Here is a 16,255-nt window from a genome sequence, read left to right as displayed (position 1 = left end):
AGGAATTTCATACTATTGTGACTGACGGTCATTCAGAAATTTACAGAACCTACAGAAGTTTGGGACCATCACTGAAGTGGAAGGATATGAAGGGGGATATTACAAAATTTGTGGTTAAATGTCATACTTGCCCACATAGTAAATACAAGATATTGGGTGAAAAGGCATCATTTGAGTGACTGTGGATAGGTTAAGTATGCTCATTGTACCAAGCAAGGCACTAATTGAATATGATTATCATCCAGAGTTTGATAATCAAACAATAGTCATTAATCGAATGGTAAGAAACATATCTTTGATGAACGAAGAAACTTAGTTGACTTTATTCACTAGGAAGAATTGACTTAAGGATGAAGCAACCTGGGGTAATATAAAACCAAATCCCTCACTACAACCTTGAAGACAAAGTTCCTTTGACAGAGGGAGATGTTGCTAGTGAACAAGAAGTACGGAAACTTGAAGTGTATTCTAGAAGGAAGTTGGTTGGATAATTGTCAGTTGATGGATGCTTACTGAGAAGGAGGTTGTAACTTGTAATGGATATATTGTTGTAGCTAACTGTACCTCAATTGGTTAGAAAATAGATGAAGGGTATGTGTCTTACGCAGACATGTTTTGTTGAATATACTTGAATACTTGAATAAATTGTTTAGTTAGAATGGGAATATTTCCCTTGGCAGAGAAATATCCAGTGTCTTTTTTGGATTCCTCTCTTTTTCTATTCAAAGTGACTTTACAATCTGTCAACAATCTATCATTAATAAATTAAGCTGAAGATTCAGGCATCAGAAGTTAACACACTTGTCACCAAGCATCCAACTCGAAAGTTACCAAGAACACCTAACATCCAAGTGCTAACATGAAACCAAAACACTATAACAAGAGGGGCTATCCAGGAAAAACTATTAAATGCAATATTAGCAGAGAATGTGGGCAATTGAACATTCACATCACTATTTGTAGACTGCTGAACAAAAGAGTAACTACTAGGCCTCCTGTATCTATAATTGTTCACTGTTATATATTATAATAATTAACTGCCTACAACAACTTCGCTGAAAGTACAACTTGCAATGCATTGTTGACAAGGAAAACAAGGAGCCTGAATTGCCACTTGCCATTGACTTTTCCCCATGGAATATTTCTGTACAAGAAAATGCGCAAGTGAATAACAATAAATCAGTAAAAACAACTTGAGAAACCACCAATACATAGAAAAGCATTAGTAAGATTGAAATATCAACAATAAAGGGTCTTTTAAAAAGTTAATTGAATGAAAAGATTTCAAAGCCAAATAGAAGCAAACCAAAAGTGGTGCTACATAGAACATTCCTAGAAGAATTGATTCACTATAGATAGATTTCAGTATGGATTCTGCTGAGGACAAGTGGGATTCCCTACAAATCCCCCTATAGATGGATTCCATTTTCATTATGAACTTTTCTAAAGACAAGTGCACATCTCAGAATTTTTAGGTATGAACTATGGGGGGATCGACTACGAATCCCCCTATGGGAAATTCCTGACACCAATCATCAGAGGTCCATAGAAGATGGGATGGACAAAACATAACACGGTGTCACTTTAAATTAGCTTTAGTACTTGGTAATATATCTGTTACTTTATCTACAAAGTTCATTGTGGGTTCTGTATGATGCAAAATATAGGCAAAGTATGGTATCAACCCTATTAAATCAATATCAGCAAAGAAAATGCTATTATGTTTTTGTCCTATAAACATGATAAAACGATGATATATTGATAAGAATCTAGACAAATTCACAGGCAGTCATGCACAACTAAAACTTTGCAATGAGTTCTGGATTTGTAAGTTGTAACCTTGCATGCATCAGCAGATAAATTGCTTGTTTGACTACAAGGCATGACCGATTCAGGTCAAATAATCCAAACAATTAAATAAGACTTCGGGGTAATAACTTCTATATAAAATTGCCAACTTAAGCATGGTTATACAGCAAAATTTAGTTTCTGGATGATCAGACTCTAAATAGCTGAAACCTTTAAGGACATTCTTATAATTGAAGTGAAGGTACTCTAAAATCATCTTAAAACTACCAAAACTTGTAAAAGGTGAATGCTTCAAATTACAAGGCCATAACAAAGCAAGAAGAACTTACATAGATGTTGGAAAATTATTATGATGTGTTACATGATATGATAAAATAGTAAATAACTTGATCTAGAACACTTCTATCAGTTCAGACGTCTACGCCTTGGAGCACGAGAATCTCCACTGTCCACATCAGACAATCTTGAAGCATCTGTTCTCCTCCTAGAAGAGGTTACCATGGAATCAATTTCTACAGCAGTGTCCACTTGGCTCTCGGAATTTATGACAGCAGCAATGCTTGAAAAGGAATCTCTGTCATCACCTGAAGGAGGTGGTTGTTCTTGGTTTCTGCCCAATGGATTGCTACGGAAATATGCCTCAACCAACCTTTCAGCAGAAGTAAGTGCTGATGAAAGAGTTGAAAGTGTTGCTCTATGTGATTGTGATCTTCGAAGCAAAAGGGATTGCACCCTGCGGGTATCCCCTCCCAACTCAGCACCATTATCATTGTTCTGATTCAAACTCGCAGCATCATCAGGGGGTGGCACAGGATTCTGCTCTCTTCGCATGCCTCGAGATGTCAAAAACCTACTTAGCAATGAGGTAGTTCTCTCTGCTGTTCCACGAGCATTTTCTGGTTCATTAGGCTGAGATAAATCCCTAGCCAGATCAATTCTGTTTCCAAGACGCCGAATCATCTCCTCCACAGGGAAAGCAAATGCATTTCTCTGAAGGGTTTGTCTCAGACTCTCAACACGCTTTGCTTGTGGCCTAGGAGGGATTTTTAGAGTGGAATCCTCCTCAATAGCACGGGTACTGTTTCCACGACCGTATATAGGGGTAACACTCTTAACTGTCACCTCTCCCTTGCAAACTGGACATTCCCTAGCATCTGAATGCAGATGCAGCCATCGATATAAGCACTGCCAACAAAACAGATGACCACAGCAAGTCAAAACAGGCTCCTTGGCCAAATCCAAACAGATATTACAATCAAAAAAGTCCCCATCACTGCCACCAGCCTTTTCAACATCATCCTTATTCTTCTGCAAGGTCTCATCCTCCATAACACCATTGTTATTCTCACACGCTTTCAGCGGCGCCTCTTCTTCCTCCATTCTCTCCACAGCAGCTACACTTCCTTCCCCAGCCTGTAATCCAATTCCATTCCCCGAATTGACCAAAAAATTGTTCAATTCGATAGAGATATTGCGCGCTTCAGGTGGGATATAAATATGGGGTGCAGGAGCAAGTTGATGAACTTGATGATAAGACGGTTGAGGTAGAACCCGTTGAAGCTGTTGTGGATAAGGAGGAGAAAGTTGCCTCCATCTCCACCTCTGTCTACCCCTAAGCCTCGCAGCAGCTTCGCTAATTCGCTGTAGCGGCTCCTCAATCCAATGATCCAAGTTCAAACCTTCATTCCCTAATGACCCAGTTTGTGGTTCCGGGTCTGGACCCAGATTCAAATCAAGGTTCATTGCATCAGAGTTTTCTTCCGCCATCACAGAACTTCAAGCTTCCTTTTTATTACAAATTACAAAGAGCTAAAAATTACACACAAAAATAAAATGTAAAAAAAAAACTAAAAATCGAAACTTTATTACAAATCAAAGAAACCCAAGTTTGAAAGACAAAGATTTAACCAACAAAACCATGTTTGCTGACAAAATTGAACAATCAAAAATGAAAATCGATAGAATTGGGGGAAAATGAAAACCCTAATTAAATAGAAAATATGAAGAATCCCAGATCCAGTGATGAAAGTTGACCATATAATCGGAGATGAATTACTAGAATTGAAGTTGAAATGAAGAGGAATTAGGTTAATGGACACCGATTAGGGTTTGGTGATTGTGAATTTATGAAGAAAAAATAAATAAAAATAAAATAGAAGAGTGATTAAAGGAAGGAAGGAAGAGACCTTAATGTTTAGGTGATAGTGGATTGAAACATTTTGGTTTTCGATCTGGTGAAGAAGAAAAGAAAGAGAAAAAGGGTTTATAGAGAGAAAAAGAGGAAAAAAGAGAAAGAAGAAGAAGAATGAGAAATTATATGCGTGTTCGGTGGTGAGATAGAGATGGACGGCTGTGATGAAGGTGTTGGGTTTGTATGTTCTAAACAGAGTTGCGTTATCACTGCCGTTCATGGGATGACAAGGAAGGAACAACAGTACATTGCAACACTATGATCCATTGGGTCTTTTTGGATTTTTTTTATTGTTTTATCATTGGAATATTAGTTGATAAGAATAAGATTTAGGACTTGACCCAACAAAAAAAAAAAATTAGTTAAAGGAAAATGCTAAGAGTAAGCTAAAGAAAATGTATAAGAAAAAAAAAATATGATTGGAGGAGAAAACACACCTTGTATACTTTATAGATATTTTATGGAGATTGGTCATCGTTAAACAGCGGTGAAAATTTCTTATAATATGGTAACCTGATTGAAAAAAAACTGATAAATACCCTTAACAAAACAAAACTTGTAATAATACACTTGAACACGAGCAATTTTTTAAAAGTCTCAAAAACACAATGTTTACTATATAAAACTCATTCTTTTAGATTTCTTAACATACGCCCTTAGAGTATTTGTAAATATGATATTTAAGATGTGTATGATATGCTAATAAAAAGTTAGTGAACATGACAACTTGACTTGTACGGCGTTTGACTTTAAATTTGTTCTTGAGACTTGACAAATTAAGTAGCAAAGGATTGAACAGTAACTAAAGTTTATCTCATCACTAAATCACAACACAGCTTTTTGTCTCAATTCAAATTATCTAAAATACTAAAATAACATTTTGCCTATCAAACATCGAACAAGACAAAAGATTGTTCAATACCTTAAAAGTTTGTCATGTGTTGTTCTGTCTAATACTTACCTTTTAGCATATCAAACACACTCCTTATTGAAATTCTTAAGAATTCCACCAAATTTTGTACCATATCAGTCACAAAAATAAACAAAATTATATAAAAAAATAATAATGTATTTGACACAACTTTTGAATTAAAGACACCAACTTTATTTGATCAATTTTTACTTATATTTAACATAGGAGGGAGTACGATCATAAAAATTTAGTGGGTCTCGTTGTAAATTTAAGGAAATTGACATCTACATTAATAAAATGTTGTAGGTACTAAAGAATAAATTATGAAGTTGAGGTGTGATGAAAGCGTATGCGTAACAAAAATTGATTTTATTAAATTGTAAATGTGATTTAAAATATTTTTGAAAGTTTATTATATTCCCCTTAACTCTATTAATATCTCTTTCAGAATGATTAATTTTCATTGGATTATTAATATCTCCTTCAAGAGTGTTTTAATTTTTGACAATAACTCTCAAGAGTTTGAGTAATTGTATTTTAGTGTCAGGTTTAAATTCTTCTATATCTCATTTAAGCATAGTTGAGCTTATTTTACGTCAATAAATAAGTGTACTTGAGTTTAAACTTTAAAGAACGATTATTAATTGATTAAGTGTGGTATTAGTTTAAAGGTTTAATCACATTTTAATTGCTTTTTTTTTTTTACGGAAAATGTTAACCAGTGTCTCAATGGCACTCGTTAAGGTCTTTAAAGGGTAACTTATCATGAAAATATGTGTAATCAATGTATCGGAAATTAAAATGTTTGACTTTTTTATAAAATAATTTCTTCTTTTGGAATCCTTAAAGAGTGACCCTGGAGCACTCGTTAACAAGACTTTTTTTACTCAACTTTTTTAATTGTTAAGTATTGCACATGGTGATTTTGATCACCATTTTTCTACAACCATTTTTTTCCTAATTGTAAAATGATAAATGAGAAATAGATTTTGTATAAGGACTTGCATTTTCTCATTGACGTGTTTTTCATATAAATAGATATAATCATTTATACTATGAATCAGAAACTGAAATTGTCTATATTTTTTTTTGTCAAGTAGTTTACTGTTTATTTTTTTTATAGTATGAAATAAATTCAATTGACATGATGATCTATAATTAATCTAAAGTATAAGCTATTTATCACAATTGATATACCCGGATCGTAGTGACCTTATAAAATGAAACCTAATTGTCTATGTGAATTTAGCTCGACTAACAGAGACAATGTATTACAATATGAAGAGGTTGAAGTTTAAATTTTGAACACCTCATTTATTCACCTTTAATTGAAAAATTTATAGCCAATAAACAACTTCATAAAATAATATAAAACCTAATTAACATAAAGGTAAGTTTTGATCTTGATTTTTCTTTTAGTTGCTACGATACGCTCCTAACAAAAATAATGTAATTTTCAATTAACTTTGTGTTTGATAGTTCTATTTTCAATTATACTCCAATTTAATCGATTTTTTAAATGTATAAATTACATCCTCCAATTTTCAAAATATTAGATAATTTTCTTACATAAAATTCGTGATTTATTTTTGCTGATATGAGCTGGCGAGACGAATGATTAAGTAAGAACTTCCTCGAGAGTTTCAATAAGTGTTAGATTTAAATAGTTCCATTATGTGTGAGGAATGATGTAACATAAATGAAACATCTAAAGATTGTTTTTTTCACTATCATATCTCTTGTAAGTTTTGGTGGGACGTTTTGTCTTGGTTAGATGTTAGTGGTAATTTTTTGAACAATAACTCTAGTCATACTATTCAATTTTTAGGTTTGGTTTTTCACACGAAAAAAATTAAAGTGTCTTATTTCGATAAGGATGTCTTGCTTGTGGATTATTTGAAAGTAGCGTAATTAATTTGTGGTGGTAATTAAGAGTCTTAATGGCCATCTTGTTGGCTTAGTGAAACTTATGGTTTGATCGTGGATCAAACTAAATCTAAATGGTTCTACTAAAATTTCTATCAATGGAGTACTCAACCAATTATATACTTAGGTGTGACTACTCTTGCATTTGCTTTTGTTGGGTTGGAAGCGTTGCTTTTGTTTTTTTGAAAGAAAGATGCTTATAGCATTTCATTTATAATTATAATAATAGATTCAATACATTGTGGGATAACAAAATAAGTAATGGGACTAGCTAAGGATGTGGCTTCTCTTGCTAAGGCATGAGCCGCCGCATTCGCTTGTCGCCTAATAAACTCAACCTGGGAGTTTGTAAAAGAGGTGGAAAATATCCCTCGACACGCGGCAATTATATGACCAAACTCAGTAACATCAGCCGTGCGGGAATGAAAAGCATCTCGAGTGATTTTTGAGTTAAGCTCAAAGTCTATATTATCAAATTGCATATCTTGCATCCATTGAAGTGCATGAAATAGACCCAATGCCTCGCCAACTGCTATAGGGTATATTTGATTAAATTGCAGCACTTTAGCTAGCACAAAAGTTCCCGAATCATCACAAATACATACACTGATGCCTGTCCTATGAAATTGTTCCGAAAAGGCCGCATCTACGTTGCATTTGAACCTTCCAATGTTAGGTGGCGTCCATTTCGGGTGAACAGAACCTGCTGGTCTGCTTTGATGTTGCTGTACGTGAGTCTGCAGAGGGATAACAGACTGCTGCTGTTGTGCATTCACTTGCTGGGATGTTGCTGGACACGGTATATTAGCTTCCTGCCAATCTTCAATCAAGTGCCGAGCCCTGTCAACAACTTGGGCACTGTTTTCATCAGCATTCTCCCAAATTTTAAGATTTCGATGCTTCCACAAACTCCAAATAATAGCAGCAACGCGTTGTTGAATGTTCAGTGGCAGATTCTGTAGCAAGTAGAAAATGGCATTTATAGCAGAATCCGACTGTATGGCTGCGTGTTGAACTTCATACCAAATTCCGGCAGAATTCCAAACTTGAATAGAAAAAGAACATTCAAACAGAAGGTGATTCAAGTCCTCATGATCAGCACCGCAAGTTCCACAAATCGTCGGACACGAGACCCCTTTATCTTGCAAACGAACTCTAGTTGGTAAACACCCACGTCACCTTTAAACAGATTTTTGACTTTCAGCGGTACCTTTAAACGCCAAATATTCTGCCAATTACCCGGACGACGTAGATGAGACACATCAATTAACTCTTCCACACATAATCAGTATGCACTCCGCACCGAGTAACAACCATTACTTTCCGCTTTCCATATGAGATGATCATGGACAACTTGCTCATACAGAGGCGTATGTAATATTGTTTCAGCTATGTCATTACTAAAAATCTGTTGAACAAGAGGCGCGTTCCAACATTTACTATGCTCAGATAATAAACTTTGAACATTAAAATCACAAATATATAAACCACCAGCAATGTTACCATTGATTGACTCACCATTAGCCAGCCATGGTGCATCAAGAATAGGGATTGTTGCGCCAGAGCCAATGCTCCATCCTGCTCCACCACGGACAATGAAACGGGATCGTAGAATGCTCCGCCAAACAAAGCTCGGATTGTGGCCAATGTTAGCATCAAGAAAGGACTTATTCGGGAAGTACCGAGCTTTAAAAATGCGAGAGACAATGGATTGAGGTTCTGAAAGGAATTTCCAAGCTTGCTTTCCTAACATTGCAAGGTTGAAAGCGGAGAGATCCTTGAAACCCATTCCTCCTTGAGATTTGTGCATGGACAACTTTTCCCAGCTCAACCAATTTATGCCTCTATGGGTGGTTCTACCGTGTCCCCACCAAAATGAGTTCATCATCCTTTCGATAGAAGTAATGAGTGTATCTGGTATTTGGAAAAGACTCATTACATAAGACGGAATAGCTTGGAGTACCGACTTAATCATAACCTCCCGCCCCGCCTTCGAAAGACACTTGCTGCTCCAAAAGTTGATTCTTTGCCACACACGGTCTTTAATAAAAGCGAAGGTAGCCGTCCTATCCCTTCCTATCATGGATGGCATACATAAGTACTTTCCTGTTCCCAAAACAGCCCGGACCGCCAAAATGTTGGTGATGCTATTTTTTAGGGCATCAGGCACATTCCTACTATAGAAAATTTCTTACTTCGGCAAACTAATTGCTTGACCAGACGCTGCCTCATAAGTGTTCAGAATATCTTTCATAACTTGTGTTTGACTTCCTTCCGCTTTAAAGAACAAAAAACAGTCATCAGCAAACAACAAATGAGAACACAGACGGAGCTCCGCGACAGATACTAGTGCCTGAAATAGTTCCATTTTCCTCGGCATTTCGTTTTAAGGAAGAAAGACCTTCCGCACAAATGATAAACAGGTACGGGGAAAGTGGATCCCCTTGTCATAGACCTCGCCCTGGAATAATTGGTCCAACATGATCCCCATTCACAAGAACGCTATAATCAACAGATTCAACACACATTGTCATCCACTGAATCCATTTATAGCTAAATCTCATCTTTTCCATAACCGCCTTCAGATAATCCCAATCCATTATATCATAAGCTTTGCTAATGTCAAGTTTCAGAGCAACAAACTTATCATGACCTCTAGTTTTTGTCTTCATAAAATGGATAACTTCAATAGCAACCATCGCATTATCCAGAATGGATCTATTAGGAACGAAAGCTGACTGATTATCAGATATGCACTTATGAAGAATAATTTTGAGTCTATTAGCAAGTACCTTTGAGATGAGCTTGTAAAGCACGTTGCAGAGAGCAATGGGGCACCAATCCTTCATAGAAGTCTGGGAATTACCCTTTGGGATTAAGGCAATGTTCGTCATGTTCAGATCAGGTGGGAAATACCCTGTATCAAGCCAAATGCAGCATTCTTTAAAAATTTCATCACTACACAAGTTCCAAAATTGTTGATAAAAACCCGGACTATAACCATCCGGTCCAGAGCATTTATCCGGGTGCATGGAGAACATAGCCTCACTAAATTCATCCTTAGTGAAAGGTGCAGTGAGTGTGACATTATCCTCATCCGACACGGACTGCCGAATCACTTGTACCACAGTGACCGCATGATTATTATTCTTTTGAAATAATTCCAAAAAATAATTTTTATGGTTATGTGTAGGGGTGTTCGCGGTGCGGTTTGGTTCGGTTTTGAGCATAAAAGTCATCCAAACCGCGAGATAAAAAAGCATGCGGTTTGGTTTGGTTCGGTTGATTTTTAAAAAGTCATCCAAACCAAACCAATGCGGTTTGGATTGGTTCGGTTGGTGCGGTTTATCGCGAGATAAAAAAAATATTACTTTAACTCTAATATTTCCAACTTGGGAGTTCTAACCAGATTAAAACTAACCAGATTAAAACCAAACAAAACTTATATCAAAATAGGTAAAATTAAGAAGAAACATAAGCATGAAACATATTATTGGGAAGAAAAAGAAACAAATTCATCACTGGAAATGAATTAGAATCGAACCTGATGGTGCAACAATGGAAAAATCGAATCAAAAGAGATTATTCTTGAGCTATGTAATTGGGCTAGTACAAGTTTAAGTAATATTGATTATTCTTGCGGTTTGGTTTGGTTTGGTTCGGTTGCTGAGATGCAAACCGCAAACCGAACCAAACCGCGCGGTTCAGTGCAAAAGTCATCCGAATTCATCCGAACTAAGTGCGGTTTTTTGCGGTTTCGGTTTGGATTGGTTTGGTTTGCGGTTTTTCTATTGGGTTGGTTCGGTTTTGAACATCCCTAGTTATGTGCTTTTGTTTTTTTTGACTTCTATATACTTTCAATCCTAGCACTTTATGTGTTTTTAATTTTAGGGTTAATAGGGGTTTACCCCCCGCCATTTGGGCGACTTTTGGTTTACCCCCCGTAAAAAAAAAAGAACTTGTAGATTCCCACTTGTAATTTCAAGATTCCTTGGTTTACCCCCCCAAAGCCAACAGTCAGCAGCTGACTGGATAAAAATGGTGATGTGGTGTGCTGACATGGTATTTTATTTACTTTTTTATTTTTTTTAATTTCCACGTGGCAAAATTAATTTTTTTTTATAAACCCAAAAAATCTTTTTATTTAAAAAAAAAAAATTTGACAAGAAAAAAAAATTATATTTATCATTTATATGTCCTTTTTATTTTTTATTTACAATTAAAAAAAAACTTAAAAACAAAAAAATCATCTTTCTCTCTTCTCTCCACCGTATCCTTTTCTTCTTCCCTTCTCTTCATCCTTTTCTTCTTCTTTTTCACTCCTTCAACAACAACAAAAACAAGAAGAAGAACAACAAAATCAAATCAATCATATCTTCTTCAACCCAATTTCAAACCAGGAAAACAAAATCAGATGGAAAAGATTTATTCAAAAACCCCAATTTTTCAAATCCCTAAAATCCTAAAATCCCCAAATTTCTCTTGTAAAATTCGAATTGGACATGATTTTGATTCCTATTCTTCTTCTTTGAACAGGGGCGCATTTTGTTTCCTTCTTCTCAAAAAAATGAAAAAAGGGTTGTTCAATTTTTTCTTGCCCAGATTGAGTTTCTATGATGTTGTGTAGTTTATGGAAAACATCATGAGATTGATGTGTTGTTGTTGTTCAAATTTTGTTTTTATGATGTTGTGTAGTTTATGGAAAAGATGATGAGATTGATGTGTTGTTGTTGTGGATTGTTGTGTGTTGTTGATGTTGAGTTGATGAAGGAGGAGAGAAGAGAAGGCGCTGGAGAAAGAAGAGGAGAAAAAAAAATTAATTTTAAAGTTTTTTTAATAATCTTGATTTTTTTAAGTTATTTTTTAATTTATTAAGTTATTTTATAAGTGAGATGTAATAAAAAAATTAAAAATTAAGAATCTGGAAATGAGATTCACGTTGGAGAAGAAGAGAGAAAAAGAAATGGGATTTTTTTTTTAATTTATCGAGGGTATTTTAGGTATTTCATCTTTTTTAACATAATTTTTAAAATTATATAATCTGAAAAATTACATTTTTATGGAAAATTATATAATCTGAAAATTCTATTTTTATTATAATTGTCAAAATCTTAATTTCATTTTTTTTTTCAGAGAAATTAAATATAGAAAAAATTCGAAAATTTTATTCCATAATTTTTATAAGAATTTGTTTTTTTAATTTCATTTTATTTTAATTTTTTATGACATTTAGATTTTTAAAACATTCATATTTTTTTTAAAACATTCAGTTTTTTTTAAATTTAAAAAATTAGAAAAAAATCAGATTTTTTTTTAATTTAAGAAGATATTTAAAAGTTCTGAAATTTAATTATCAAAATAAAAAAATAGAAAAAAATGAAATTAAAAAAAGTTTAGATTTTTTTCAAAATAAAAAGATTTTTTGGGTTTATAAAAAAGTTTTTTTTTTAATTTTTTTCTTTTTTTAAATTTTTTTTAATTATGCCACATGGAAATTAAAAAAAATCAAAAAATAAATAAAATACCATGTCAGCACGCCACGTCATCAAATTTGTCCAGTCATATGCTGACTGTTGGCTTTGGGGGGGTAAACCAAGGAATCTTTATTTTACAGGGGGAATCTTCAAGTTTTTTTTCCATAGGGGGTAAACCAAAAGTCGTCCAAATGGCAGGGGGGTAAAGCCCTATTAACCCTTAATTTTATTGTTCGGTTTAATTTATTTCTTTTTCGATCTCTTAGGGTGTGTTTGGTTAGGAACTAGGAAGAGAAGTTGTGAAGAGATAAATATGTGAGAGAGAGTATGAGAAGAGAGAAATAAGTGAGAAATAGAGTAGATTTATTGTATTGTTTGGAATAAGAGAAAGATAAGAGAAATAGGAGAGAAAGAAATACATTTATTTTTGAAATGTCAAAAATACCCTTGAATTAGAAAATTAAAGAACCAGTCCTATATAATTGCGTATAATATACTGTAATTAGACAACTGAGAGGAATAGTATACTTTATTTAACTTAATTGACTAGTTAAATATAATTAAATTTTGATCATTAAATTTTTATGTTAAAATAATAAAACTCAGCCCCAAAAATCCCACCACCACGGTTTTTCCCAGTGCCCGAACAAGCTGCGGTTCTACATTAATATTAATTTTATTTCCAACCGATTTGAGTACTAGCTTGAATAAATTGCAACACCCATTAAACTATATGCAAATTGGTTTATAAGTATACAAGGACACAATTGGAAAAAGAGACTCTCTATCCTATTTATTCCCACATCAGGAGAGATTCTAAAACATGTGGGCACATGCCTAAAAACTCTCTCCCCCCTAATTCTCGTGTAAAACTGGAGAAATACCCATCTTCTCTTGTATCTCTCTCTCTCCCCAACTTCTCTCTCTCCTAAATCACCTCTACCAAACAAACAATTAGTGAGAGTGTCAGACAGATGGTTTGGTTTTTTATTTCTTTCAAATAACCATTAATTAATTGTGATATTAATTTAAGGGTTTTGCTATAAGACATCCATGAAGGTGTCTTTTAGCAATCCACACCTTAAGGTGTGATTTTCACTTTTTAGTTATAACTTTCCTAAAAGACACCTTCATAAAAATTAGTTTGTGTCTTTTAGAAAATGCTCATAGAATAACTTGCTAAAAGACACCTTCATAAAAGGTGTCTTCTAGCAAAACCCTTAATTTAAAGGTTTAATCACATTTTAATTGTTTTTATCTACTAAAACATTTTTAATTAGTTACTTAACATTTTAAATGATGTTTATTCCCTATCATTTTGACGACTTTTGGTTTATCCCTGGTTAAAAAAACTTTAGGTTCCAACTTTGTAATTTATAGATTTTTTGGTTTTGTACCTAATGGATTTTGACCGTACAAAAAAGATGATATGACAGAGGTAAACTAAAATTCACTTAATTTATAGAGGGTGGACGTATCTTAAATTTTGAAATTTGATATCATGAAAGACTAAAACCAAAGAATTTTAAATTGCAAAGTTGGAATCCGAAACTTTTTTTATGGAGGTAAAGCAAAATTTACCCAAATAATAGGGGGTAAACACTGTTTAAACTTTTCTTTGACATAATTCGTTACATAACATTTTCATTTGTTAAGTGCTGCAACTTGCAAATGTGGGATTTTGATCCCTATTTTTGCATGAGCATTTTGTAATCTACCTTTTAAGTTTTTTTTCCGTACCATTTATGTCAATTTAAGTTATTTAATTATAATAAGTTAGTATCTCAAAAAAAAAAATTATAATAAGTTAGTCTTTTAAAGAACTTAAGTGGTACGGAAAAAGTTTAAAGGATTGATTTATTACAATTAAATAATTTAAAAGACGCATATGATATGGTAATTTTTTTAAAGTATCAACTTGTTATAAATAATTAATTTAAAGATCTTCTCGTATAATTTATTCATAATTTATCATAACAAAAAAGAGTAGAGACTATATATTGAAAAGTTCAACAAATGCGTGTTCAACACAAACATTATTTTATTTAATATTGATAAACAATTTTGTCAATCCTCTCAAAACAAAACAACAACAAAAAAAAACAATTTCATCAACAAAAAAAAAATGATAAAACAATTTTACCGTATTTTATTAAATCAGGATCACACAAATAAGGTCTTATAGTTCGAGCATACAAGTGAAGTAAGAATATCTTGTACAAAGACTATCATGCATGTATGACGATCCTCCCCATTTCAACTTCCATTAACTTTCCTACAATTGGATCTAATTTCTCCTTGACTTCCCATTAATGGACTGATATTACCCATGTTAATCATGGACTGAACAAAGGCTTCAAAAAAAGCTGTTTGGTTGCTTGCAAAGTTGTTAACAATGGAGATTGTAGCAGCACCATTAGTGGAAAACAATTCTTGGTCCGTTTGAAGAAGACCTTGATTTTTGAGAAGATTCTTGAAGTAGTTGTTGTCGAAATTGTTTGGTGATGAAGGGTCAAGATTGTTTAGTGTGTTACCACTTCCATTTTGTGGACAATTTTGTTGTAGAGTTGCTAGATATGTTGAATTCAGTGTTGGATCAGGCTTACCTGTGCCACTGAAGTTGAATAGTCTTTGGTTGAAAAATCTACATTGTGCACGACCAAAAGTATGTGCACCTAATTCAAGTTGATCCATTTGTGTCAACCAATAGTTAAAAAAAAAAAATGCTTAGTATCATACTGACACATAATGAAATCAATAATTTTTTACAAAACTTATTTGCTATGAATCTCTTCAATCATTCCGTCGTGCGTCCAAATTTCAACCATTAGATATAATTGTTGAAATTTGACTGCACTAACTGAACGACTAAGGCCTAGTTTAACTCATGAAAACTTGCTATTTAATAAACTCATAGTTCATGTAAGATTTTTTTAAGTTTTATTCAAGATATTTATATATCCTAATCCAACATATTCTAATTAAAGTCTAAATTAGAGAAGTAAGTGTGATTACCAGATAATGCAACTAGATCACTTGTGTTTAAGCCAACAGCAGAAAATTTGGCAGTGACATTGGCTAAGCTTTCAGTTGGAGCAGGAATGGATGTGTTGGCACCAGATTGGTTTGCAATCAGACCATCCCTTCTGCCAAGTAGTACATTCCATGAAGGACCTCCTGACTGCAAATATACATCATCATAAACATCACTATATTTATGCATCTTTTTAGCTAAATGTATCAAACCATGATAAATATTAGTTTGCTAAGAAATTTGAGAGTAAAATTGTAATGATAAATAATTAACTAAATATGAATTAGGTACCAAAGATACAGAAGCTTCAGCAGCAAGAGCCAAAATATCAGCACAAGACACAACAGCAGGACATGAATTTTCAACAGAGGTTTTGATTTTGTCAACTACATCAAAGCCACGAGCTGAATTATTGTTAGGAACAGCATTTTTCTCACTTAGTGTTATGTTTCCACCTTGATCTAATAAAAGAGATGCATCACATCCCTGAAATACACAAATTAATAACATTAGTTATTAATTAATCACCTAAACTCTAGCTCATTAATCAAAAAGTATTAGAAATTACATTAACAAAGCAATCATGAAACTGAAGACGGGTTAGGCTCGCGGTAATACGAGGATCATTTTGCAGAGCTTGCTGAACAACATTTCTCACTATGGAAGAAACATTGGGGCATGTTTTCGAGTAGAATGTTGAGGTTAGTTGAGCATGTGATGGATTAAGAAGGAGGACTATTAGCACTGTGAAAATGGAATAAAAAGTAGGAGAAAACATGGTTGGCTTTTTTGGAGTTTGATTTCTTGATGAAATATCTGAGGAGTTAACAACGTATATATATTGAAGAATGTGTGTCTTCAATTATTTTATAATATTTACTTGAAGATAAAGTTTTCATTGGGTCATT

General features: G+C 33.6%; 3 protein-coding genes across 4 annotated transcripts; all 3 read right to left on the bottom strand.

Moving 5' to 3' along the window:
- Positions 1-889: 889 nt before the first annotated feature.
- On the bottom strand, positions 890-4,268 carry LOC146909949 (uncharacterized). Of its 2 annotated transcripts, XR_015020618.1 has the most exons (3): positions 3,996-4,268; positions 2,139-3,594; positions 890-1,144 (listed from the first exon to the last, which is right to left on the bottom strand). XR_015020618.1 is itself a non-coding variant. In XM_085730666.1 (2 exons), exon 2 carries the CDS (start codon positions 3,574-3,576, stop codon positions 2,215-2,217), a length of 1,362 nt encoding a protein of 453 aa, XP_085586792.1. In that variant the 5' UTR covers positions 3,577-3,594; positions 3,996-4,268; the 3' UTR covers positions 2,083-2,214. The 2 variants fall into 2 exon arrangements, 1 of the variants encoding a protein (XP_085586792.1); XM_085730666.1 differs by lacking the exon at positions 890-1,144 and having other exon boundaries at positions 2,083-3,594.
- LOC146909948 (uncharacterized) lies at positions 3,682-8,922 on the bottom strand. Its single transcript, XM_085729391.1, has 3 exons — positions 8,160-8,922; positions 7,078-7,884; positions 3,682-3,734 (listed from the first exon to the last, which is right to left on the bottom strand). Exons 1-3 carry the CDS (start codon positions 8,920-8,922, stop codon positions 3,682-3,684), a joined length of 1,623 nt encoding a protein of 540 aa, XP_085585517.1.
- A 5,414-nt stretch (positions 8,923-14,336) lies between these two features.
- On the bottom strand, positions 14,337-16,255 carry LOC146909947 (peroxidase A2-like). Its single transcript, XM_085730665.1, has 4 exons — positions 15,916-16,255; positions 15,639-15,833; positions 15,329-15,494; positions 14,337-14,988 (listed from the first exon to the last, which is right to left on the bottom strand). Exons 1-4 carry the CDS (start codon positions 16,123-16,125, stop codon positions 14,570-14,572), a joined length of 990 nt encoding a protein of 329 aa, XP_085586791.1. The 5' UTR covers positions 16,126-16,255; the 3' UTR covers positions 14,337-14,569.

Source organism: Medicago sativa, chromosome 7 (genome assembly GCF_051527215.1).
Source record: "Medicago sativa cultivar Bolivia chromosome 7, Bolivia_mono, whole genome shotgun sequence".
In the NCBI taxonomy this organism is placed as follows: domain Eukaryota; kingdom Viridiplantae; phylum Streptophyta; class Magnoliopsida; order Fabales; family Fabaceae; genus Medicago; species Medicago sativa.
This window is presented reverse-complemented; position numbering and strand designations above follow the sequence as displayed.

Bases quoted from the DNA above. Each gene is read 5' to 3' on its own strand.
- LOC146909949 (XM_085730666.1), bottom strand. From the start codon at position 3,576: ATGGCGGAAGAAAACTCTGATGCAATGAACCTTGATTTGAATCTGGGT.
- LOC146909948 (XM_085729391.1), bottom strand. From the start codon at position 8,922: ATGATAGGAAGGGATAGGACGGCTACCTTCGCTTTTATTAAAGACCGT. The intron at 7,885-8,159 runs GTAATGGTTGTT...TTTCTATTCAAG, and splicing joins TCTCATATGGAAAGCGGAAA to TTTGGAATTCTGCCGGAATT. The intron at 3,735-7,077 runs GTATTGAATCTA...CAATTTTGTCAG, and splicing joins TTATTTTGTTATCCCACAAT to CAAACATGGTTTTGTTGGTT.
- LOC146909947 (XM_085730665.1), bottom strand. From the start codon at position 16,125: ATGTTTTCTCCTACTTTTTATTCCATTTTCACAGTGCTAATAGTCCTC. The intron at 15,495-15,638 runs GTACCTAATTCA...GTATATTTGCAG, and splicing joins CTGAAGCTTCTGTATCTTTG to TCAGGAGGTCCTTCATGGAA. The intron at 14,989-15,328 runs GTAATCACACTT...AACTTGAATTAG, and splicing joins TGATCTAGTTGCATTATCTG to GTGCACATACTTTTGGTCGT.